Source organism: Mesoplodon bidens, assembly GCF_964165515.1.
Source record: "Mesoplodon bidens genome assembly, chromosome: 3".
Lineage (NCBI taxonomy): Eukaryota > Metazoa > Chordata > Mammalia > Artiodactyla > Ziphiidae > Mesoplodon > Mesoplodon bidens.
The window spans coordinates 110040791-110065356 of NC_138178.1; the positions used below are offsets into that span (position 1 = coordinate 110040791).

The following is a 24566-nucleotide window of genomic DNA, read 5'->3' on the forward strand; positions in this document are numbered from 1 at the left end:
TAGGGGATTAAGTATTTAAAGGATGACATTAAAAAGTATAATTAGGATAATTTTGCAGTCTTCGGTGGGCAAACTTAAATGATTTAGAGAGTTGAGATAACTATTAGGGTTTAAACCCTGCAAGACTTTGTTTTAGTGATTGTATGACCACTGTTATAAGTGCATAAATATTTGAATTAAAAAAAAAATTTATTTCAAAATTTATACGGTGGCCATGATGTCAAATAAGAGATTTTAGTATTCTTTCCTTACCTACTAGTCATGGTAAGGTAAAGACACCAAGCATCTTTATATTATAATATTTATTTTATAAAAAACTCTAGATCTTTAAATTGAGATAAAGCTACAATCACTCCTTCTACAGCAAGATAGTAAACATTTATATATTTATACCAAGACATATTTTTATGCAACTTAACTTTTACTGTAGTATTAATGTGTCAAGTTTCTTCAATTTGCACTGCACTACTTGAAAAAATTGTTCTTAAGCTAAGTTTCTTTTTTTATGGCAATTTCAGATCTAAAGGTAAGAGGATCCTTACTCATTGATTAGTACCTGCATCAGAAACAGATTAGTTATGGAGTAAAGAAACTCCATAAGAGTTAATTTATTCAGTACACAGGGTTTGATTCATCATCTTTACTACTAAAGAATTAAGGAAGAGATGCCTTTTATCCCCCTAAATAAAAGGGAAAAGTCAAACTCAAAGTGTAAAGAAAATTATTTTATAGCTTTTGCTGACTAAGAACCTTACCTACTTAACCATCTCAGAAGAATTCCAATTTATAAGTTGTAAAATATCATCACATAAAACAATAAATGCAAGGAGATGATTAACTTAAATTTCAGGAGTATAGCAAGGGATCGAGTCAGGGAAGAGGCACACAAAGGGTTTTCAGGTTTATGGTATTTCTTTAATTCTTCAGTGGGATGGTTGGTATAATAAACAGAGTTCTTTCCAGAGAAAAAGAATCAACAGGATGAAGATTATCTCTATTTCTATGTCTGTCTATAGAGAAAGAGCACTGGCTCACACAATTATGGAGGCTAACAAGTCCCAGGATCAGCAATCAGCAAACTGGGGAGCCAATGATTTAGTTCTAGTCCCAGACTAAAGGCAGAAGTAGACCAATGTCCAAGCTCAAACGCAGTCAGGCAGACTGTCCTCCCTTGCCCTGCCTTTTTGTTCTAATCAGGCTTATGAGGGACTAGATGAGGTCCACCGACCCTGGGGAGAGCAACTGGCTTTACTTAGTCTATTGATTCAAATTTTAACCTCATCCAGAAACAACCTCACTGACACACCCAGAATAATGTTTAACCAAATATATGGGCACCCATGGCCCATTCAAACTGACATATAAAATTAACCATCATGGTTGGTTACACTGGTATTCACTGGTGTTCAGAATTATCTCTTTGAACTATACATATATATGTGTGTGTATCCTCTTTATACGTTTAATAAAAAAAGCTGAACTCAAAGATATTACTGTGACAAGTGACATTAGAACTTGTGTTATCAAATGTAGCAAAAGAATAAACACCTAAAATTGGGTTTTGAATAAATAAATGGAGAAGAGATAAATCTCAAAACCACCAAGGTCATGAAAAACAAGGAAAGTCTGAGAAACTGAGGCAGACCAGAGGAAACTGGAAGAAACGTTAACAACTAAATGCAATGTGATACTCCGGATTGGGTCATGGAGCAGAAACAGGACATTAATGGGAAAACACTGCTAAGTTCAAATCCTTGACCAATGTTGATTTCTTAGTTTTGATAAATGTACCATGACAATGTAAGGTGATAACATTGGAGGAAAGTAAATCCGAGTGAGATGAACTTTCTGTACTGTCTTTGCAACTTTTCTGTAATTCTATAACTATTCAAAAAATAAAAAGTTTAGTTAAAAATCTATCATGCTTGACTACTGATTCACTTGCTAGAGTGGTATCATCTAAGGAGGCCAGTCTGATTTCAAAGTGGGAAAGATGCATTTGTGCTTGTCTCACTTGTTCTGCATGTTAAGTATTCCAGGAGACCAAAAATAGATTTCAGTCATTAGCGATAGCAAACCAAGACCTCTGCTCAGCACTAAATGTTTTGAAAGCATAAAACCAGCAAGAGTGGAGATTTACACATGAGATAATACTGAGGTTGCTGTTAAGCTTGAAGGACAAGATAAATCTATCTGGCTGGATATATAAACATTACACATTTGTTCTTGGGGAAAAGGTAGTATATTAAGGCTATAGAATTAAACAAATATTTTTCATTAAAATTTTCAAAATAATTGTTATAACAACATGTCATAAGGTCTAGTGTGTCTTTTAACTTTGGAATTACCCAAACATTTTAACTCCTTAAAACCAAAATTAAATTTTTCCCTTCAAATTGAGATCCATTTATGAAGGCTTAAGTTGCCAAACTAAGTATATCATGAACAAGTAGTTACAGAGTGACTACTATATGTCTGGCACTGAGCTAATTGTTATACATATTTTTGAAGAACTGTAACATATTGTCCCTGTTCTTTAGTATTATTAATCTTGTTGGATATATAAGATAAATGCATATCAATACATTCATTTTAGCAAACTTGTGTCTTGCTCTATTGTTGCTCTTCATGCCCTGATTCCACAGGAGGTAATTTTTTACAGGTCAATTCTCAAAAATATAAATGATTTTTTTTTAAGCGTTCAAAACTCACACGGTGTAAGGTCTCATGTGGGGGCAACATAACATGTAACCAAATGAATTCAACTTAGACCTTTACCGATATGAACGTCGAAGTGTAAAGGCTGGAGCAAAACAATTTCAAACTATCCAACTTGAGTTTCAGAATGGTTATGTCTAGTCAATGTGAGGAAAGATGCTTCTGGATAGAGTGATTCATACCAGATCTTTATTGTTTCCTCATGTCCATCATTCCTAAATAATCTGATTGTGGATAACATAGTGAAACAAGGGGTAGTATTTGTTTTAATTTTGTTTTGTTTTTGTTTTTGTTTTTTTCAGCATCATAGGATTACTATATGGGGAAAATTTTTTTTTCTCTTCATCTTTTTTTTTTTTTTTAACAGAGGACCAACTGCTTGTTCTCATTGAGAATTCTCCACACAGCTCTACATTATCACATTCTCAGGATTAACAAGTTATAATGATCAGAACCTCAAAAAACTCCTGGGGAAAATAAAAATAGAATAAGATGAGACCCAGAGTTAGCTAGGAATTTTTCATTTTCTAGAAATCAAAATGCTGAAATTGCTTAATAACATGAAAAAAAAAGAATTCAGTGTTTGACTCAAATCCCAATTCTTGTATTAAAGTATATGTAGGAAAAGAGGTACTTAGTATATTTGTGTGTAGACTTCTTTTTGAAGTCAACACTGCTAACAGTATATAGATGTCTTAAAAATTCTTAGAAGTGGAGGTACAAATACATTCTGGTATAGTATTGCTCTTTTCAAATACATCTTTCTATTTTATTCCTCCATACTGGCAAAATGAATAGTCTATTGCCGTTTAAGACTTAAAACAGCTGCATTTCTAATTTTGGCAGATTACGAGGGATTTTTATATGGGTGGCATGTTAAAAGCAAATAAACGACATGCCAACCAGCAAAATGAGAGTGCTGGGCAGATGGTAGCACGGCTGAGTTATTGAATTGAAGTGCTATGTGCTACCAATCATGGAACATCAAAAAGGGATATTTGGCAGCTTTTCAAGTGAAGCCCAATCCTTTACCTCAAGCAAAAATAATTCATGTCCACGAAGTCTTCAGATAGCCATTCAGTAGCCATTCTCCAACTGGCCTTTGTCAACACAGGCAGGCTTCAATGACTTTATTTCACGGATTTTGATGGTACATACAATTCTACCTTTCCTTCCTTCCTTTCCTCCTCTGGGCTCTCGTGTGTGTGTGTGTGTGTGTGTGTGTGTGTGTGTGTGTGTTGAGAGACAGAAAGAGAGCCAGGGGGCTTCAATGACTTTATTTCACGGATTTTGATGGTACATACAATTCTACCTTTCCTTCCTTCCTTTCCTCCTCTGGGCTCTCGTGTGTGTGTGTGTGTGTGTGTGTGTGTGTGTGTGTGTGTGTGTGTGTGTGTGTGTGTGTGTGTGTGTGTGTGTGTGTGTGTTTTGAGAGACAGAAAGAGAGCCGGGGGGGGAGGAAGGAATATGGAAACAAAGTATATATTATGATTTCTCCTACTACTAAGGGGATTATCTTGGAAGAAGTCAAGAAGCATTTCAGTATGTCCTGTCATCAGGTGAAAAATAATCCATCCATGTAAGATCATGAGACAATCTTGATCAATATTAATCTTCATTGATAATCTTGCTTAATACATTAAAAAAATTGCATTCAGAATGCTACTATGTAAATTTCCTGCAAACCCAGAGACATGATTTTCCAGAGAACAAAAAGCTAGGCACCGTTTGGCCTTCAAAAGCAGGTTTTTCTCTGATTCAAGGCACCTTATGAAGTATGAGGCTAAGGTTATATAACTTTTTAAATAAAGATTTTAGAATTTACAAACTTAACTAAATGTCTTTTCTAACTTGCACAAGGTCCATTGTTAACCCCTGATATTTTATTATATTTTGTATGTTTTTGTAAACCATTATAAATATACCTTGGAAAAATGTGAGATAAAACAAAGAAATGAACCCATTCATATATTGTACAAATAGTCTATATACTATACCATCACGCTGTATTATCCTTCTTGACCTATTTCTTTTCTACTATCGACTTTCCCTGTCTCCTTCCTTTCTAGGATGCTTTTACAAGATCTGGATGTCTTACATAACGTGTTAGATACTTTACATTATTATCATAGTCAAGCCTTAGTCTGAAGGCACCCAAACACAAAACAGCTTTCCCAATGCCACACAGCTAATAAATGGGCTGCTGGGAACTGGACTCAGGCAGTTTCGTTCCAGAATCTGTGCTTTTAACTACTAGGGTATTCTGTGTAGCACACAGTCAAATGAGATAAAGAAATCAAGAAACCCTGGGGAAAGTGAATATCATGCCAAACACAAAGGATTAGTATAGTGAAAGCAATGTAATACTGACTTGCACCATTATTAAAGGTGGCCCATGAATTCAGATTTGAGAGGTCAAGGCCAAAGCAAGAAGGAAAATTAAATGTCCTAAGAGTAATATTATTCATAAAATAGAGCTGTTTTGGGTACTAAAGTCTGAGGAATTTATCCAATAAGAAAGGGTGATATAGTAGATGATACAGTAGACCATTTCTCCCATGAGATTTCAGTAATAAATATGCTACCAAAATTTTCAGTTTGTTATTTATAACATCTCTCAGTATGTCATATCAAAAAACATTTCAGTTAAAAGCATTTTTGAAGTGTGTGTGTGTGTGTGTAAAGAATGTATTCCAGAGTTTTAGGAGTAAAATTTCATTTATCTAGGTGTTCTGTCCAATAGAATTTTTTTGATGGTCAAAATGTTCTATATCAATATGGCAGCTATTAGCCAATGTGCCTATTAAACACCTGAAATGTAGTCATGTGACTAAGGAGTTAAATTTTAATTTTACATTAATTCTAGTTAGTTGAAATTTAAATAGCCCTACATAGTTAGTGGCTACCACACCGGACAGGGCACAGCCAGAGGCATGGTTGGACTGCATAGCCCTCAACCTATTCTCACGAATACAATTTCATATTTTCACAATAGATGGACAAAATAAAAACCCAAACACTTTTATTTTCTAGTTTGAGCCTAGAGAAAAAGAATTTCATGTTATTTAACTCAGCAGAAAACCATTTGTTCAAAGTTTCTGACTCGAAAAAAATCTGTATTACCTCTGTATAGAATTGAGACAAGGCAATACCTATTTATAAGATACTATTATTGCTTAAAATATTTTTTATATTATGGTCAGATTCTGTAACTCATCTATTTCAGTAGATCTGATGTGTCAGAATCTTCATTTTTGAGTTGGAGTGTGATTTTTGGAAATAAGCTCCAAATAATTCTGAGTCAAATCTGGTAAATAGGATAGATTAATGACATTTTTTGTGTGCTTTATAAACCAATTATAAAGACAAAATTAATGTAAAAAGGCAAGAAGAACAAGAACATCTTACTATGTTTTCTAGAAGGATTCTGAATATGCAAGCCCTCTGAGCTCCTGTTGTATCATTAAGATGCTAACATTGTAAGATTTATATATGTGAGACATTGAGTGTCCACCCTAAGAAGAATTATAAGGAATTATAAGGAATTATAAGGTATACAGAGACTGGAACATACAGGGAAAAATCCCCCTCTGTGTGGTTTTCATTATCCATGTGTTCTTTTCCTGTTTATCTGGATGACTTACAGTACTGTCCTCAATTACAGAAGTAGTAGATTAAAAGAGAAGAGAAGGAAAAAGTATGATTTCTGGCTAGATATTCACTTGCCAGATGGTTAAGAACTAGACCTTAGGCTAATTCTGAGTGAGCAGAGGGGCTTGATATGTCCCTCTCTGAAAACCACAGTACGTACACGGACAGAGATCTCTATAGAGATTTAGACTCCAGTTTGGAGCAGGTGACGCAGCTTCTCCTATAGATCTTTTGCCAGCTGACCCTTAGGCACTGACAGCTGTTCTGCTGGACGGACAAAGCTACAGAGCTCCAATGTGAGGAGGGGAAGGAAGAGGGGGAGCGGCCGGAAAGGTCAGCCAGCATCTCAGGATATCACTCCTTATTCCTTCCAGATGCTGAAATAGAAAGGTCAGAACCCGAGGCCAGCTCCAGGGTCACCTCTCTGAGCTGTGATGCCAGGTAGGGAACCCTGAGGCTCCAGATGAAGAAATGATGGCAAGTTGATGAAGGAAAGTGAGATTACTATCGGCAGGGGGGGGGGGCGCATCAAAAAGAAGTGATTACTAAACATGTTTTAGAAAGAAAGCAAGGATATTTGAAAGGAAAGAACAATGGGTGGGAAAGCTAACTCAAGCAAGAATGAATGGACTTCGGTGGCAGATGAGGTCACTTGGTCACGGTGATGAGCACAATCCAGGAGTTGTAAGAATTAGATAGGAAAACAACTGGTATTTTATGAAGTAGGTCTCATTGTACATGATAAATGTTGTCAAAGACATTGCAATGTTTTGAAAGCAAACTAAATTTTTAAAAATAAATCATTTCTAAAAAATAATCAGTTTTTAAGGATATGAAGATAGCAAAAAAACAGAAAAAAAAGGATTAGTCAGATGATAATAATATTAATCTTACTAACAGATTAGACCAAGGAGAGTCAACAGTAAGCACTGAAATTCAATTCCTACAAAACAACAGCAATTTTCAACATCATATACAGAGCACCTATTTAACTGTTCATTTGTTGGTTTGCTCATTTTGTTTACCTAAGTATTCATTCATTCACTGAACCAATAGATATTGATTACATGTCATATGTTAGGTCCTGAGGATTCAATACCAAAATAAACGGTTCCTGTTTCAAGTAAAGTGTAGTCCAGTGGGGTGGAGGTGGGGCACAAAAGTTGAGAACTTCACATTTGCCAGGCATCTTGTGAAAGGCTTTCTATTTATTCTCATGAAATCTATAACCCAACCCTATCTTGGAGATACTGTTATTGCTATTTGACAGGTGATAAAGACTCTGGGGAATGAGCTGACTTGCCATACACTATATAAGAAATAAATGGCAGCTCTGGGGTTTAAACTGAAGTCTTTTATTAGAAGTCCACTATTTATCAAATTGAAGTTATGAGGATATATGCCACAAAAGAAATGTGCATATTTCTGAATGAATATATGTAAAGCAGTTAGAACAGTGCCTAACACATCATAAATGCTACATGTCCTTATATCACTATCAGTAATGTTATCACTTTTTTCTTAAAGAACAACATGGGGATGAAAAATTAGGTATTCAAAATTATGTTAATCCCGGAGTTTGGGATTAATATATACACTTTACTATACATAAAATAGATAACCAACAAGGACCTACTTACTATATAGCACAGGGAACTATACTCAGTATTTCATAATAACCTAAAAGGGAAAAGAATCTGAAAAAAATAGATATACATGTATGTATAACTGAATCACTTTGCTGTATACCTGAAGGTAACATAACATTGAAAATCAACTGTACTTCAATAAAAAAATTAAGAGAAATACAATGTAGCAGAATGCAACATGTGCATAAAATTTTCAAATGAAATAAGATTCTTCAAAGAACTTTTTCCTTTAGGGTTTGTCTTATGCCCCATGTGACCTGGGAAGAATGTCTTCACTTTGCCTTGACACTTAGGATAGTTAAGTTAAAAAAAAAGAAAAGACAGAGAAGCAATGCACTATTGTACTATATCTCCTTGGAGAATCCACTCCACAAAAGGACAAATAATCGAGAAAACTATCAGAGTAAGGAGGGAGTGCTCCAAGGCCCCTTTTCCTACTTGTGATCATGGAGGTCACAAGTAGGAAATGGGAAATCTATGGAAACATTCCAACAGTCTGCTCTTTGCATTCACTTTTTAATGAAAATGGTTTAGAGTGGCACAATGAGACCAAAACCAGATTTATCTGAAAGATAAGAATGTAAAGAGAATTAATATTACTAATAAATGGAAATGCTAAAGACACACTTAACATAAACCATATTTAGAAGAAAAGAGTAATGACCTGTAATCTCACATTTAAGTTTTCCACTGTTAAAAAACCACCTGCACAGATAATTGCAACTAAAGGTGGATAGGAATTAGGACCACTCAGCCTGGCAGATTTAGATGTCCAAGAACAACTACAAAGAAATACAATTATCCAAGCAGTATTAGGGCTGGGGAGGTGCTTTCCACGATTAATTCTGCCTTCTTAAAAGCAAACAAACAAACTCATGTCTACATAACGTACTCTTGGAGAAATAATAATGCAGTGATCTAATACATCACTCTCGAGGTTTTTCCCTTCCATCCATATTTCAGAGGGGGAAAAAACACTGCTAGACAATGTACTTTATCTGAGAGAAATGGATATAAGTGGCATAGCACCATATAAATCAATAATTTACACTTTCTATAAAATAAGGGAGGAATACCTGGAATTTCATTACCATATATTTTTTCTGGCTTATAGTTTAGGCAATGAATCTTACTAATAGAAAAACATGGTCATAAGAATACCTTAAATATAGTGACCCTAAGACACTATTTCAATTTTGATCAGAGCTGCGAAATTACATGACAGGATCCTATTTAAACAAGGACATGGTTACTTTATTATTTCATATTTTGTATCATAACTCTACAGAGAAGAGCCTCCAGAGTTTTCTTAACCTGATCACAATTTGTATGTTTATGAAGAAGAGGGAAATAATGGTTGTGTGATAAAAATCATGTCAATGGAACTTGTAGCTAGCTCATTGCTGTTTTTGTTGTTACAAATACCATCAATGTTTCTTTGAAATATAAACTGCTCATTGCTGTTTTTGTTGTTACAAATACCATCAATGTTTCTTTGAAATATAAACTGTCTTACTATAGTAGGAATTCTTTGTACAGGTTCTCAAGAATTCCTGTTTACCGGTACAAATTCAAAGGGCTAACTTGAAGTGGTGTGAAGAATTCAGTCACTTAGATTCAAGCTCTGGTTAGTACTACCCCTACTCACTGTAGGATGTGGGCAAGTTAAAATTTATATTCCATAGCTTTTAAGATACCTGATTTCACTACCTCACAGCATCACTGCAAAGGAAACAACATTACTTATGTAAACTGCTTCAAAAGCCTGTGCCACTATGTAAACAAAGATTTATTGCTTCTTAACTCCTGCTTTTCCATGGTTCAAACATTGCCCTCTGTGAGAAAGAAGTGGCCTGTATAAAGAGAATGGATATATCATCTCCCATCACTGGTCTATGGGCTTGACCTAGAGGAGTATTGCCAGTGTGAACTGCTCACCCAAGACTCCCCAGATAGAGGGGAAAAAAAAAGTATTTCATGATACAATGAATTCGGGAAGTGATATTGGAGAATTATGTTTCCTATTAGCATGCACCAGAGTTCTGAAGAGTCCTGCAGTAAATAATTCTTTCAACATTGCTTAACACAACATTTCTCAAAGTTATCTCCAAGTTATCAAAGACCAGGATTCCCTTTTGCGGTATGTTTAACCACCATGAACATCATGGGAAAGGCCACTTAGAGTGTGAGGAGAGCAATCAAAACAACTAACATCTATTGTGCAGCTGCTATGCACAGAAATTCTCCGAAGTGCTTTACATGCATTAATTTAGTTTAATTTTTATAATAACCATACAATGTAGGTGCTATTGTTGTCCCCGTTTTATAGATGAGGAAACTGGATCACTGAATGATTTAATGTCTTAGCAAAGATGTAAGTGGTGAAGCACAGAAAATGGATATGAACCCAGATGATCTGGCCCTGGAAACTACTCAATCCTTATGCATACCACTTTACTTGCAGGCTGAAGAAAACATGGAATCCATGTATTATTATCACTGTATGATACTTTCATCCAGTATAAGCTCCTTTTTAGATTAAAAAATAAACAAAACCCATGAATCCCAGAGGTTATGCAATTTCTACAAAACCACGAAGGAAATCAATATATATATATACTATATATATATACTATATATCCTGATTATATATAATGAGTTATTCAGCCCTTCGGGGCAGTACCCAAACCATTTGGCAAACATGTTGAAGAATGTATAAGGGCAAGACTTGGGATGAAGGAAAGGAAATGAGATCACGCTTAGGTAGCTGTAGCCCTCCTTGGAGTCGCCTTCATTTTCTCATCTCCTTCATCAACTATATACAAGTGGTTATTATACCTCTTTAATTTTAGCTCTAAAATATCTCTTGATCTCTGTACCTCTTTTCCAGCTCTTCTGTCACTGCCTGAGAATAGGTCCATACCCTTCTGCCTGGGCTATAGTACTAGCTTTCTAAGGAGGCTCCCATCTCTAGATAGTGGTGAACAAATAACCACATGTGGAAACAGCATTCTGCAAAAGTTATAAATAATACAGCATAATCTACTGTAAAAGATAAAAATTTCCCAGGAAAAAATGTGGGTTTTTACTATTAATAAGAGAAGGAAAGATTTAACACTTAGCTCTAAGACTTTAAAACTTTGATTTTATTTGAGAAATTCTTGTAGTCCTTGTCTATTTAATCACCTACAAGATTGATACATACACACATATAGACAATTATTAGAGCTCAAGTCCAAACAAAACAAAGCAAAAAAGGGTTGAGTCATATGAATGCAGTCCTGTTATTAACATGCTTTGCTACGGATGAATTACCATGCTTCAATAGAGATTCATCATGCAGAAGACTTCAGATAAATTCCATGAACTGTATTTACAGTTCAGTGCCATACACTTGAACTTGACATTGGCTTTAGTAAAAGAAATTTCCATTTGCAGTGTTTTCCTACTTCATAACGATAGTAACAATGCTAACCCTTTGGTCAACAGACAAAGTTTGCCAGCCATGGGAGTATATATGGTGGGAAACTTGCATGGAGCTGGTTTTTTTTTCCCTCCATAACCCAACCCAGCCAGCCATGAGCAATCTTTTCCTGGCTTACTTGTTCTAAAAGCATTAGCTCAACCATGCCATGTTTTCAAAAAAAAAAAAAGTGGGGATTGGTGAGGGAAGCCAGCAAATTAGCCAGGAGCAGTCTAGTTAGTACTAACAGATGATGAAAGGTCTCAGCAGAATATGACATAAGCAAGAGAAAATTCTTGATGCTGTCTGAAGAGACAAGAGTGTTTAACATTCCTGAAAATTAATATTTTCCACATTTTCTCACATTTTATTACTGTACTATGCCAGAAAAAGTTCCTTTTGGTGGAATGTTGGTTAAACATGAAAAGACTCAGATTATGTTTATGTCAAACTATAGAGTAAAATTTAATTTTTTTTTCTTAAACACCTTTATTGGAGTATAACTGCTTTACAATGGTACATTAGTTTCTGTTTTATAACAAAGTGAATCAGCTATATACATATAAATATATCCCCATATCTCCTACCTCTTGTGTCTCCCTCCCACCCTCTATATCCCACCTCTCCAGGTGGGCACAAAGCACCAAGCTGATCTCCCCGGGCTGTGCGGCTGCTTCCCACTAGCTATCTATTTTACATTTGGTAGTATATATTAGTCCATGCCACTCTCTCACTTCGTCCCAGCTTACTCTTCTCCTTCCTTGTGTCCTCAAGTCCATTCTCTACATCTGCGTCTATATTCCTGTCCTGCCCCTAGGTTCTTCATAAACATTTTTTTTTTTTAGATTCCATATATATGTGTTAGCCTATGGTATTTGTTTTTCTTTCTGACTTACTTCACTCAGTATGACAGACTCTAGGTCCATCCGCTTCTTACAAATGACCCAATTTCGTTTCTTTTCATGGCTGAGTAATATTCCATTTTACATGTATGCCACATCTTCTCTATCCATTCATCTATCGATGGACACTTAGGTTGCTTCCATGTCATGGCTATTGTAAATAGAGCTGCAATGAACATCGTGGGACATGATTCTTCTTGAATTATGGTTTTCTCAGGGTATATGCCCAGTAGTGGGATTGCTGGGTCCTATGGTAGTTCTATTTTTAGTGTTTTAAGGAACCTCCATATTGTTCTCCATAGTGGCTGTATCAATTTACATTCCCACCAACAGTGCAAGAGGGTTTCCTCTTCTCCACACCCTTTCCAGCATTTATTGTTTGTAGATTTTTTGATGATGGCCATTCTGACTGGTGTGAGGTGATACCTCATTGTAGTTTTGATTTGCATTTCTCTAATGATTAGTGATGTTGAGCATCCTTTCATGTGTTTGTTGGCAATCTGTATATCTTCTTTGGAGAAATGTCTATTTAGGTCTTCTGCCCATTTTTGGATTGGGGTGTTTGGTTTTTTGATATTGAGCTGCATGAGCTGCTTGTAAATTTTGGAGATTAATCCTTTGTCAGTTGCTTCATTTGCAAATATTTCCTCCCATTCTGAGGGTTGTCTTTTCATCTTGTTTATGGTTTCCTTTGCTGTGCAAAAGATTTTAAGTTTCATTAGGTCCCACTTGTTTATTTTTGTTTTTATTTCCCTTCCTCTAGGAGGTGGGTCAAAAAGGATCTTGCTATGATTTATGTCATAGAGTGTTCTGCCTATGTTTTCCTCTAAGAGCTTTAGAGTGTCTGGCCTTACATTCAGGTCTTTAATCCATTTTGAGTTTATTTTGTGTATGGTATTAGGGAGTGTTCTAATTTCATTCTTTTACATGTAGCTGTCCAGTTTTCCTAGCACCACTTATTGAAGAGGCTGTGTTTTCTTCATTGTATATTCTTGCCTTTGTTATCAAAGATAAGGTGACCATATGTGCGTGGGTTTATCTCTGGGCTTTCTATACTGTTCCATTGATCTATATTTCTGTTTTTGTGCCAGTACCATATTGTCTTGATTACTGTGGCTTTGTAGTATAGTGTGAAGTCCAGGAGCCTGATTCCTCCAGCTCTGTTTTTCTTTCTCAATATTGCTTTGGCTATTCGGGGTCTTTTGTGTTTCCATACAAACTGTGCACATTTTTGCTCTAGTTCTATAAAAAATGCCATTGGTAGTTGGATAGGGATTGCATTGAATCTGTAGATCGCTTTGGGTAGAATAGTCATTTTCACAATGTTGATTCTTCGAATCCAAGAACATGGTATATCTCTCCATCTGTTTGTATCATCTTTAATGTCTTTCATTAGTGTCTTATAGCTTTTGCATACAGGTCTTTTGTCTCGGTAGGTAGGTTTATTTCTAGGTATTTTATTCTTTTCGTTGCAATAGTAAATGAGAGTGTTTCCTTAATTTCTCTTTCAGATTCTTCATCATTAGTGTATAGGAATGCCAGAGATTTCTGTGCGTTAATTTTGTATCGTGCTACTTTACCAAATTCATTGATTAGCTCTAGTAGTTTTCTGGCAGTGTCTTTAGGATTCTCTGTGTATAGTATCATGTTGTCTGCAAACAGTGACAGCTTTACTTCTTCTTTTCGGATTTGGATTCCTTTCATTTCTTTTTCTTCTCTGTTTGCTGTGGTTAAAAATTCCAAATATGTTGAATAATGGTGGTGAGAGTGGCCAGCTTTGTCTTGTTCCTGATCTTAGTGGAAATTTTTTCACTATTTCACCATTGAGAACAATGTTGGCTCTGCATTTGTCATATATGGCCTTTATTATGTTGAGGTAAGCTCCCTCTACGCCTACTTTTTGGAGGGTTTTTACCATAAATGGGTGTTGAATTTTGTCAAAAGCTTTTTCTGCATCTATTGAGATGATCATATGGTTTTTCTTCTTCAATTTGTTAATATTATGTATCACATTCTTGATTTGCGTATATTGAAGAATCCTTGCATTCCTGGGATAAACCCCACTTGATCACAGTGTATGATCCTTTTAATGTGCTGTTGGATTCTGTTTGCTAGTATTTTGTGGAGGATTTTTGCATCTATGTTCATCAGTGATATTGGCCTGTAGTTATCTTTGTTTGTGACATCTTTGTCCGGTTTTGGTATCACGGTGATAGTGGCCTTGTAGAATGAGTTTGGTAGTGTTCCTCCCTCTGCTATATTTTGGAAGAGTTTGAGAAGGATAGGTGTTAGCTCTTCTCTAAATGTTTGATAGAATTCACCTGTGAAGCCATCTGGTCCTGGGGTTTTGCTTTTTGGAAGATTTTTAATCACAGTCTCAATTTCAGTGCTTGTGATTCATCTGTATATATTTTCTATTTCTTCCTGGTTCAGTCTGGGAAGGTTGTGCTTTTCTAAGAATGTGTCCATATCTTCCAGGTTGTCCATTTTATTGGCATATAGTTGCTTGTAGTAATCTCTCATGATCCTTTGTATTTCTGCAGTATCAGCTGTTACTTCTTTTTTATTTCTAATTCTATTGATTTCTGTCTTCTCCCTTTTTTTCTTGATGAGTCTGGCTAAGGGTTTATCATTTTTGCTTATCTTCTCAAAGAAGCAGCTTTTAGTTTTGTTGATCTTTGCTAGCATTTCCTTCATTTCTTTTTCATTTATTTCTGATCTGATCTTTATGATTTCTTTCCTTCTGCTAACTTTGGGGTTTTTTTGTTCTTCTTTCTCTAATTGCTTTAAGTGTAAGGTTAGGTTGTTTATTTGAGATGTTTCTTGTTTCTTGAGGCAGGATTGTATTGCTCTAAACTTCCCCCTTAGAACTGCTTTTGCTGCATCCCATAAGTTTGGTTGGGGTCATCATGTTTTCACTGGCATTTGTTTCTAGGTGTATTTTGATTTCCTCTTTGATTTCTTCAGTGATCTCTTGGTTATTAAGTAGTGTATTGTTTAGCCTCTATGTATTTGTATTTTTTACACACTTTTTCCTGTAGTTGATATCTAGTCTCATAGCATTGTAGTCGGAAAAGATACTGGATATGATTTCAATTTTCTTAAATTTACCAAGGCTTGATTTGTGACCCAAGATATGATCTATCCTGGAGAATGTTCCATGAGCACTTGAGAAAAATGTGTATTCTGTTGTTTTTGGATGGAATGTCCTATAAATATCAATTAAGTCCATCTTGTTTAATGTATCAGTTAAAGATTTTGTTTCCTTATTTATTTTCATTTTGGATGATCTGTCCACTGTTGAAAGTGGGGTGTTAAAGTCCTCTACTATGATTGTGTTACTGTCGATTTCCCCATTTATGGCTGTTAGCATTTGCCTTACGTATTGAGGTGCTCCTATGTTGGGTGCATAAATATTTACAATTGTTATATCTTCTTCCTGGATTGATCCCTTGATCATTCTGTAGTGTCTTTCTTTGTCTCTTGTAATAGTCTTTATTTTAAAGTCTATTTTGTCTGATATGAGAATTGCTACCCCAGCTTTCTTTTCATTTCCATTTGCATGGAATATCTTTTTCCATCCCTTCACTGTCAGTCTGTATGTGTCCCTAGGTTGAAGTGGGTCTCTTGTAGACAGCATATATACAGTTCTTGTTTTTGTATCCATTCAGCCAATCTATGTCTTTGGGTTGGAGCATTTAATCCATTTACATTTAAGGTAGTTATCGATATGTATGTTCCTATTACCATTTTCTTAATTGTTTTGTGTTTGTTATTGTAGGTCTTTTCCTTCTCTTGTGTTCCCTGCCTAGAGAAGTTCCTTTAGCATTTGTTGTAAAGTTGCTTTGGTGGTGCTGAGCTTTTGCTTGTCTGTAAGGGTTTTAATTTCTCCATCAAATCTGAATGAGATCCTTGCTGGGATGAGTAATCTTGGTTGTAGGTTTTTCCCTTTCATCACTTTAAATATGTCCTGCCAGTGCCTTCTGGCTTGCAGAGTTTCTGCTGAAAGATCAGCTGTTAACCTTATGTGGATTCCTTTGTATGTTATTTGTTGTTTTTCCCTTGCTGCTTTTAATATTTTTTCTTTGTATTTAATTTTTGATAGTTTGATTAATATGTGTCTTGGTGTGTTTCTCTTTGGATTTATCCTGTATGGGACTGTCTGGACTTCCTGGACTTGATTAACTATTTCCTTTCCCATTATTACGGAAGTTTTCAACTATAATCTCTTCAAGTATTTTCTCCGTCCCTTTCTTTCTCTCTTCTTCTTCTGGGACCCATATAATTCGAATGTTGGTGTGTTTAATATTGTCCCACAGGTCTCTGAGACTGTCCTCAATTCTTTTCATTCTTTTTCCTTTATACTGCTCTGCAGTAGTAATTTCCACTATTTTATCTTCCAGGTCAGTTATCTGTTCTTCTGCCTCAGTTATTCTGCTATTGATTCCTTCCAAAGAATTTTTAATTTCATTTATTGTGTTGTTCATCATTGTTTGTTTGCTCTTTAGTTCTTCTAGGTCCTTGTTAAACGTTTCTTGTATTTTCTCCATTCTATTTCCAAGATTTTGGATCATCTTTAGTAGTATTACTCTGACTTGTTTTTCAGGTAGACTTCTTATTTCCTCTTCATTTGTTTGGTCTCGTAGGTTTTTACCTTGCTCTTTCATCTGCTGTGTGTTTCTCTGTCTTCTCATTTTGCTTAACTTACTGTGTTTGGGGTCTCCTTTTCACAGGCTTCAGGCTCGTAGTTCCCATTTTTTTTGGTGTCTGCTCCCAGTGGGTAAGGTTGGTTCAGTGGGTTGTGTAGGCTTCCTGGCGGAGGGAACTGGTGTCTGTGTTCTGGAGGATGAGGGTGGATCTTGTCTTTCTGGTGGGCAGGATGGCATCTGGTGATGTGTTTTGGTGTGTCTGTGGCCTTATTATGATTTTAGGCAGTCTCTTTGCTAATGGGTGGGGTTGTGTTCCTGTCTTGCTAGTTTTTTTGCCATATGGTGTCAAGCACTGTAGCTTGCTGGTGGTTGAGTGGAGCTGGGTCTTAGCATTGAGGTGGAGATCTCTGGGAGAGCTTTTGCCATTTAATATTACGTGGAGCTCGGAGGTCTTTGGTGGACCAATGTCCTGAACTCAGCTCTCCCACCTCAGAGGCACAGGTCTGACACATGCCCAGAGCACCAACACCCTGTCAGTCACACGGCTGTCCCTGCACCGTGTGAGAATTCGGGGATCGGCACAGAGTTGCAAGGGTTAGCGTGGGGTTGCCACCTGCCTGCTCCCAGAGGAGGCTGGACCAGACGCCACTGGCTTCTGCGAAAGCGCCCCTCTCATGTGCGGCTTCCTGAGAATGTGAGCGCTCCTCCAATGAGAGCAAGAGGCGATGAGGTGCCTGCTGTGTTCCCCAAATTTAATTTTTAATGAGGAAAAACAGAAAATATGGAGAAATGAATTTTAACAGTAAAATTATAGTCTGTAGGAGGAAAATTTCCAGAGCATGTTTATGCTCTGGAACTGGTCAAAAGGCCACAGAGAGGATGTTCAGGGTCTTGCTCCTCTACCCCGCTTACCCGCTGCATTTTGAATGAAGCTGATCCTTAACCACACCTCCAGGAAATAGCACATTTCTCTAGCCAATCATAGCATCCATTCTCTTCAGGGACTGGTTCAGGTATGAGTATGTTTATGAGCTCCTTTGCACGATGGCCTGAAGTGTCTTAGTAGCTATCATTTGTCTTGCCTCACATTATAATACGATACAATCCTGCCCGTATCACAGGCACTAATTTCTTGTCAGGGCTGGGTAAATGCACACCAAGGAGACTTGAATTTCAGTTTAGTTTTGAGTATATATCTAAAAACAATATTTTTACAACAAATCAGTATTTTTATAAAATTTTGTATACATGATAACTTCTAATGTGATAGCCAATAGTCACTTAAGCAACCCACATATGTTTACTGAGAACCTCCTGTCTATGGTAACAAAAGGATGGGGGGGAGAAGAAGATTGAGAAACAACAGTAAAGCCAGGTGAAAGACAGATCTGCCTTGAGCCATGTCGGCAAGGGACCGTGTGTCTAGCAGTCATGTGTGGCTCAGGAACAGGAATGGCAAAAATGGATTTTAAAGTAATTCAGATTACAGACAGGTATAGCAGGGCCTTATACCTTATAAGGTATAAGAGAATAACCAAGTAGTCAAGAGTGCATCAAAGTGATGTAAGACATGAATATAGTGGGCCATGTGCTGTGGGCAAAGACGAAAGGGAAAAATATAGTCCAAAAATGGTAGGGAGTTAGTGATTGAAAGCTAAAGTGAAAAAGACAGGGAATGGGTGTGTGCATTTGGTGGCGACTGACAAGATGGAGGAGGGATGCCGCTCAAGTGAAGATCTCAGAGCGGGGGCCACATCTTATTGGTGAGGTCAGGTCTGTGGTTACACTGAAGGTGACTAACAACATCCAGCAAAGGTAAGAGCTGTGAGGGGGAAACAGGGCTATAATATGGAGGACTGGGAGGTTTTAAGGAAACACTTTTTTTTTTTTTTTTTTTTTGAAGTACGCGGCCTCTCACCGTTGTGGCCTCTCTCATTGCGGAGCACAGGCTCCGGACGCGCAGGCTCAGCGGCCATGGCTCACGGGCCCAGCCGCTCCACGGCATGTGGGATCTTCCCGGACCGAGGCACAAACCTGTGTCCCCTGCACCGGCAGGCGGACTCTCAACCACTGCGCCACCAGGGAAGCCCAGGGAAAACATTTTTAACATGTATGGAGAAAATCACAATGCTGAGTGTTAGAGTGGTAGGAGAATACCAAAGAAGTTACAGGTGAATGCTGGAGACCTAAACATAATTGAATGTGTGTGTGTGTGTAAATACATATATATATATATATACACATATATATATATATATATATATGTGTATATATAGATGAATAATTTAAGGTGAAGTGGAACTATGTGGAGTGTGAAAAGGGTTCAGAGGTTCAAGCTTCAAAATTGGAATCAGGCTATTATAAAATGGCTCCTTTTAATTAGCAACCAGATAGCTACTGACAGAGTAGGAGAGGCTTTCCTGAGCCAGGTGCTGCAACAGCAGGTGAGGAAAAGGGCTGCCTTTAAATGCCCCCTCAGCACTGTGGCCAGGTACACAGGAGAGGCAGGACACAGAACATAAAGGGTGGATGGCAAAAGAAGTGGAGTGTAGGCACAATCAGGTTCTGGGCTTGCAAAGATGGGGAGGAAAAGCAGAATGCTGATCCTTGAGCCCAGGGGCCCTCCGGAGGGCTGCAGCACGTCAACGTGGGGCAGACAGGTCTGGCTCACGGAGGGCAAGGGAATAACATGCAGATGGGCAGCACCTCTTCCCCCCCTCAAGAACACTCACACACAGCTTGCATTCGATCTGTCTGGTACTACTCTGAAGGGCTTGATAACAAAAGTAAAATGAAAAGAAAAATAAATAATTTAGAAATGCAATCTTGAAAATCTTCATATATTTCTGGACATGGCCACAGGGAAAAGACTCATAAAGCACATCCTTTGGGAAGCCGCCTTGCTATGAGTCTAATATGAATTATGGTGAGAACAGATCTGGTGTATGATGTCCTTGAATAATTTATTTCAGGCAGCCCCTAGTGTTCAGAAACAGGAACCTTAAAGAACAACATGTCTAGGCACTAGTTTTGTGAGGCCAGGCTCGGTGAGCCAATGTCAAAAGAGCCAAAGAAAAGTAAAAAGGAGAACTCAAAGCAAGTGATTTCTACCCCCACCCCCCAAATTTAAAAAATGAAAACTTTTCCTTTTTTGGTTTGTTTAGCAACTGGCAAACTTATAAACAACAGGAAAATTATTACTTTTATCTAGCTAAACCAAGTTGTTTTATAGGATCTATCTACCCAGTGAAAGTGGGGCAATCCCAGGACCTGTCACAATGATAGATCAATACAGACAACATGAATTGGACTGAATCAAAACAAAGACCAAGTGAATTATAATCAGTGCATCCAAGTACTGGGCTCTGGAACTTGAGGAAATGAAGCCTAGAATCATTTTTAAAGCGAATGAATTTCCTTTAGTCAAAGGGATAGCAAGCAAAGAAGGGAGAAAGAGCAATGTAATCTGTGTTTCTCAGTAATGACTCAATTTTAACAAAAATAAACAATAAAAGTCTGTATCTCTTCAGAATATTGCACTGATCATTGTTGTTACGATCCCTGCTACAGGTGTTCTCTGGCATTTTTTTAAAAAGTTAAATTTTTTTCTGTATTGACAGGCACAGTCTGATTACTAACTTCTAAATCCTAAACAAGAAATATAAATCTGGGCAGAGGGAAACGCAGCCATTTTTCAGGGAGTGAATTAGTTAAAGTCACACAGCATAGCCTGACCTGCTGTAACTCCTGAGCTCTGGTTTCCAACTTGGTCTTGGCCAGTAGTTACTGGATTTCTGACTCGACTAAAGCAATTGTTCCCTAGCCCTTGGCTTCCAGACACTCAGTACATTTGGGGCCCTGACATCTGTCTTAGCTTCACTATTGGTGAGTTTGTTTTTGTTGGCTTTTACTGCTCTTCCAAATGATCTAAGGTAATGAATGAAGGTATTCATGTGTGTTGTTGGAAGCCTGGGGAGAGAGTGAAGTTGGGAGAAGTGACTGGGACAGGACTGGCTAGGGAAACAGCCAATTCAAGGGAAAACTTTGGCTTTTTTCAAAATAATTTTGAAAGTTCATATAGACAGAGACCTAAAATTTCCTCATGGGGCCGGGTTTGATGTACATTTTCTATGCGCCTTAAAAACGTATGGCCAAGAATTCTCCAGATACAAATTATTTATCTATGGATAGAGGGAAAAAGTATACTACCTGACAAGACAACTTCAATAAGATCGCCTTCCTGGATATCGCTAGCCGTTTTCACCAGTTGAAGGATGTTTTCAGAGGTAGGGTCGTGGCGGAAAAGCAGGATCTTATCGTACATTCCATAGAAACCACATTCAGGGAACTGTAAATACAAATACCACAACAGGTTAAATGTCAAAATCTTCCTAAATTTAATCAAAACCAAATAAGCAAATGTCAGGGCACCAACACAAGCTAATTAGAAAAGTTCAAAATATCTAGAACATCAAAAAATAAAAGTGAATGGCCAAATTGATATTGACATGACTCCAAAGCAGGAGGAAAGAAATCACATATCATAAGGGCAATAATGACAAGATGATCTTCTAATTAGAGAGCAAGAAAACAAGAGAATCTGAGATAAGATTCAAAGAAAGTCCTGGCAGTAAGGCAGTTAAGAAATACAACAGGTGGTAAGAACTGTGCATTTTCACATGATTTATAGCAATTCAATTACATTAAAATGGGAGTTAGTTTGTTACAATTCCATTACAAATATTGTTGCAATTTATTTGCAAAAAAAAAAATGGTCAGTCCATTTTGGCATATTCAAAAATAAGAGATGACTCAATAAATCTAAACATGTTCTGTGTGTGGGCAGAGGTGTTATCTAGATTCTTTGATTCAGGAAAGCACCAGAGGAGACAACCCAACTCTCCCTTTTTTTGCTGCCCATACATTGCATTTAGTTTTCATGCAATCTAGGTTAAATAGACAAGTACAATAGCTAGAAGTCAATTCATTTTAAGTATACATAGTTTATATTCTCCTCACAGGGATAAATATTACTCAAGACTATCTCCCAATAGCAGGCATATAATGAAAGCTAAATGAATGATATTTTCTAATGGGAAACCTAAAAAATTCTGATATTAAAAATAACTATTAGAATATTAACAATTAATATTATTCCTTTCATTTCCTCTCTTCCTTCTAATGCAAGAAAGTACTCAAAATTCAAACCATAGTCCTGCTTGTTGAATTCCGCTTTAAAAGTAGAATTATTTGATCAAAGAGTAGGAACATCCTTAAGAATCTTAAAGCCAACTTCAAACTTATTACAAACCACAATCTCAGGAACAGTTTAAGCAAAGATCAGTCTGTATTAGCATTGAATATTTTTATTAAAACAAACAACCTAGGCTAATAGGCATGTGAAAAGGGCTCTTTTCTTGTATATGATATTTTCACACAATTAGCAATTGTTATTTCTTTTATAAATTGATATTTGTCATGTGTGGAAAAAGGTCATAAGTCAAGGAGAGAAAATTGTCTTGTTCCTGAAACGTGTGATATTTCTGACACGTATGTCAATAAAGGTTGACTTTTAAGGAGCTACTGTCATGAAGAAATGTCCAGAATATGAGATCTTCTGATATCAGACAAAATAGACTTTAAAATAAAGACTATTAGAAGAGACAAAGAAGGACACTACATAATGATCAAGGGATTGATCCAAGAAGAAGATATAACAATTGTAAATATTTATGCACCCAACATAGGAGCACCTCAATACATAAGGCAAATACTAACAGCCATAAAAGGGGAAATCGACAGTAACACACTCATAGTAGAGGACTTTAACACCCCACTTTCACCAATGGACAGATCATCCAAAATGAAAATAAATAAGGAAACACAAGCTTTAAATGATACATTAAACAAGATGGACTTAATTGATATTTATAGGACATTCCATCCAAAAACAATAGAATACACATTTTTCTCAAGTGCTCATGGAACATTCTCCAGGATAGATCATATCTTGGGTCACAAATCAAGCCTTGGTAAATTTAAGAAAATTGAAATTGTTTCAAGTATCTTTTCCGACCACAATGCTATGAGACTAGACATCAATTACAGGAAAAGATCTGTAAAAAAATACAAACACATGGAGGCTAAACAATACACTACTCAATAACGAAGTGATCACTGAAGAAATCAAAGAGGAAATCAAAAAATACCTAGAAACAAATGACAATGGAGACACGACGACCCAAAACCTATGGGACACAGCAAAAGCAGTTCTAAGGGGGAAGTTTATAGCAATACAATCCCACCTTAAGAAACAGGAAACATCTTGAGTAAACAACCTGACCCTGCACCTAAAGCAATTAGAGAAAGAAGAACAAAAAACCCCCAAAGTTAGCAGAAGGAAAGAAATCATAAAGATCAGATCAGAAATAAATGAAAAAGAAATCAAGGAAATGATAGCAAAGATCAATAAAACTAAAAGCTGGTTCTTTGAGAAGATAAACAAAATTGATAAACCATTAGCCCGACTCATCAAGAAAAAAAGGGAGAAGACTCAAATCAATAGAAATAGAAATGAAAAAGGAGAAGTAACAACTGACACTGCAGAAATACAAAAGATCATGAGAGATTATTACAAGAAACTCAATTCCAATAAAATGGACAACCTGGAAGAAATGGGCAAATTCTTAGAATTGCACAACCTGCCAAGACTGACTCAGGAAGAAATAGAAAATACGAATAGACCAATCACAAGCACTGAAATTGAAACTGTGATTAAAAATCTTCCAACAGACAAAAGCCCAGGACCAGATGGCTTCACAGGCAAATTCTATCAAACATTTAGAGAAGAGCTAACACCTATCCTTCTCAAACTCTTCCAAAATATAGCAGAGGGAGGAGCACTCCCAAACTCATTCTACGAGGCCACCATCACCTTGATACCAAAACCAGACAAGGATGTCACAAAGAAAGAAAACTACAGGCCAATATCACTGATGAACATATATGCAAAAATCCTCAATAAAATACTAGCAAACAGAATCCAACAGCACATTAAAAGGATCATACACCATGATCCACCATGGGGTTTATTCCAGGAATGCAAGGATTCTTCAATATACGCAAATCAATCAATGTGATACACAATATTAACAAACTGAAGAAGAAAAACCATATGATCATCTCAATAGATGCAGAGAAAGCTTTCGACAAAATTCAACACCCATTTATGATAAAAACCCTGCAGAAAGTAGGCATAGAGGGAACTTTCCTCAACATAATAAAGGCCATATATGACAAACCCACAGCCAGCATCATCTTCAATGGTGAAAAACTGAAACCATTTCCACTAAGATCAGGAACAAGACAAGGCTACCCACTCTCACCACTCTTATTCAACCTAGTTTTGGAAGTTTTAGCCACAGCAATCAGAGAAGAAAAGGAAATAAAAGGAATCCAAATCAGAAAAGAAGAAGTAAAGCTGTCACTGTTTGCAGATGACATGATACTATACATAGAGAATCCTAAAGATGCT

General features: G+C 36.8%; 1 protein-coding gene across 1 annotated transcript in view; it reads right to left on the reverse strand.

Annotated features, from left to right (window-relative positions):
• The window catches only part of PRKD1 (protein kinase D1), a 339086-nt gene that overhangs the window by 139723 nt on the left and 174797 nt on the right, over window positions 1–24566 (reverse strand). Inside the window, exon 2 of the mRNA XM_081226889.1 lies at window positions 21242–21380. Coding sequence (XP_081083015.1) covers window positions 21242–21380 — 139 coding nt within the window. The remainder of the gene's footprint in view (window positions 1–21241; window positions 21381–24566) is intronic.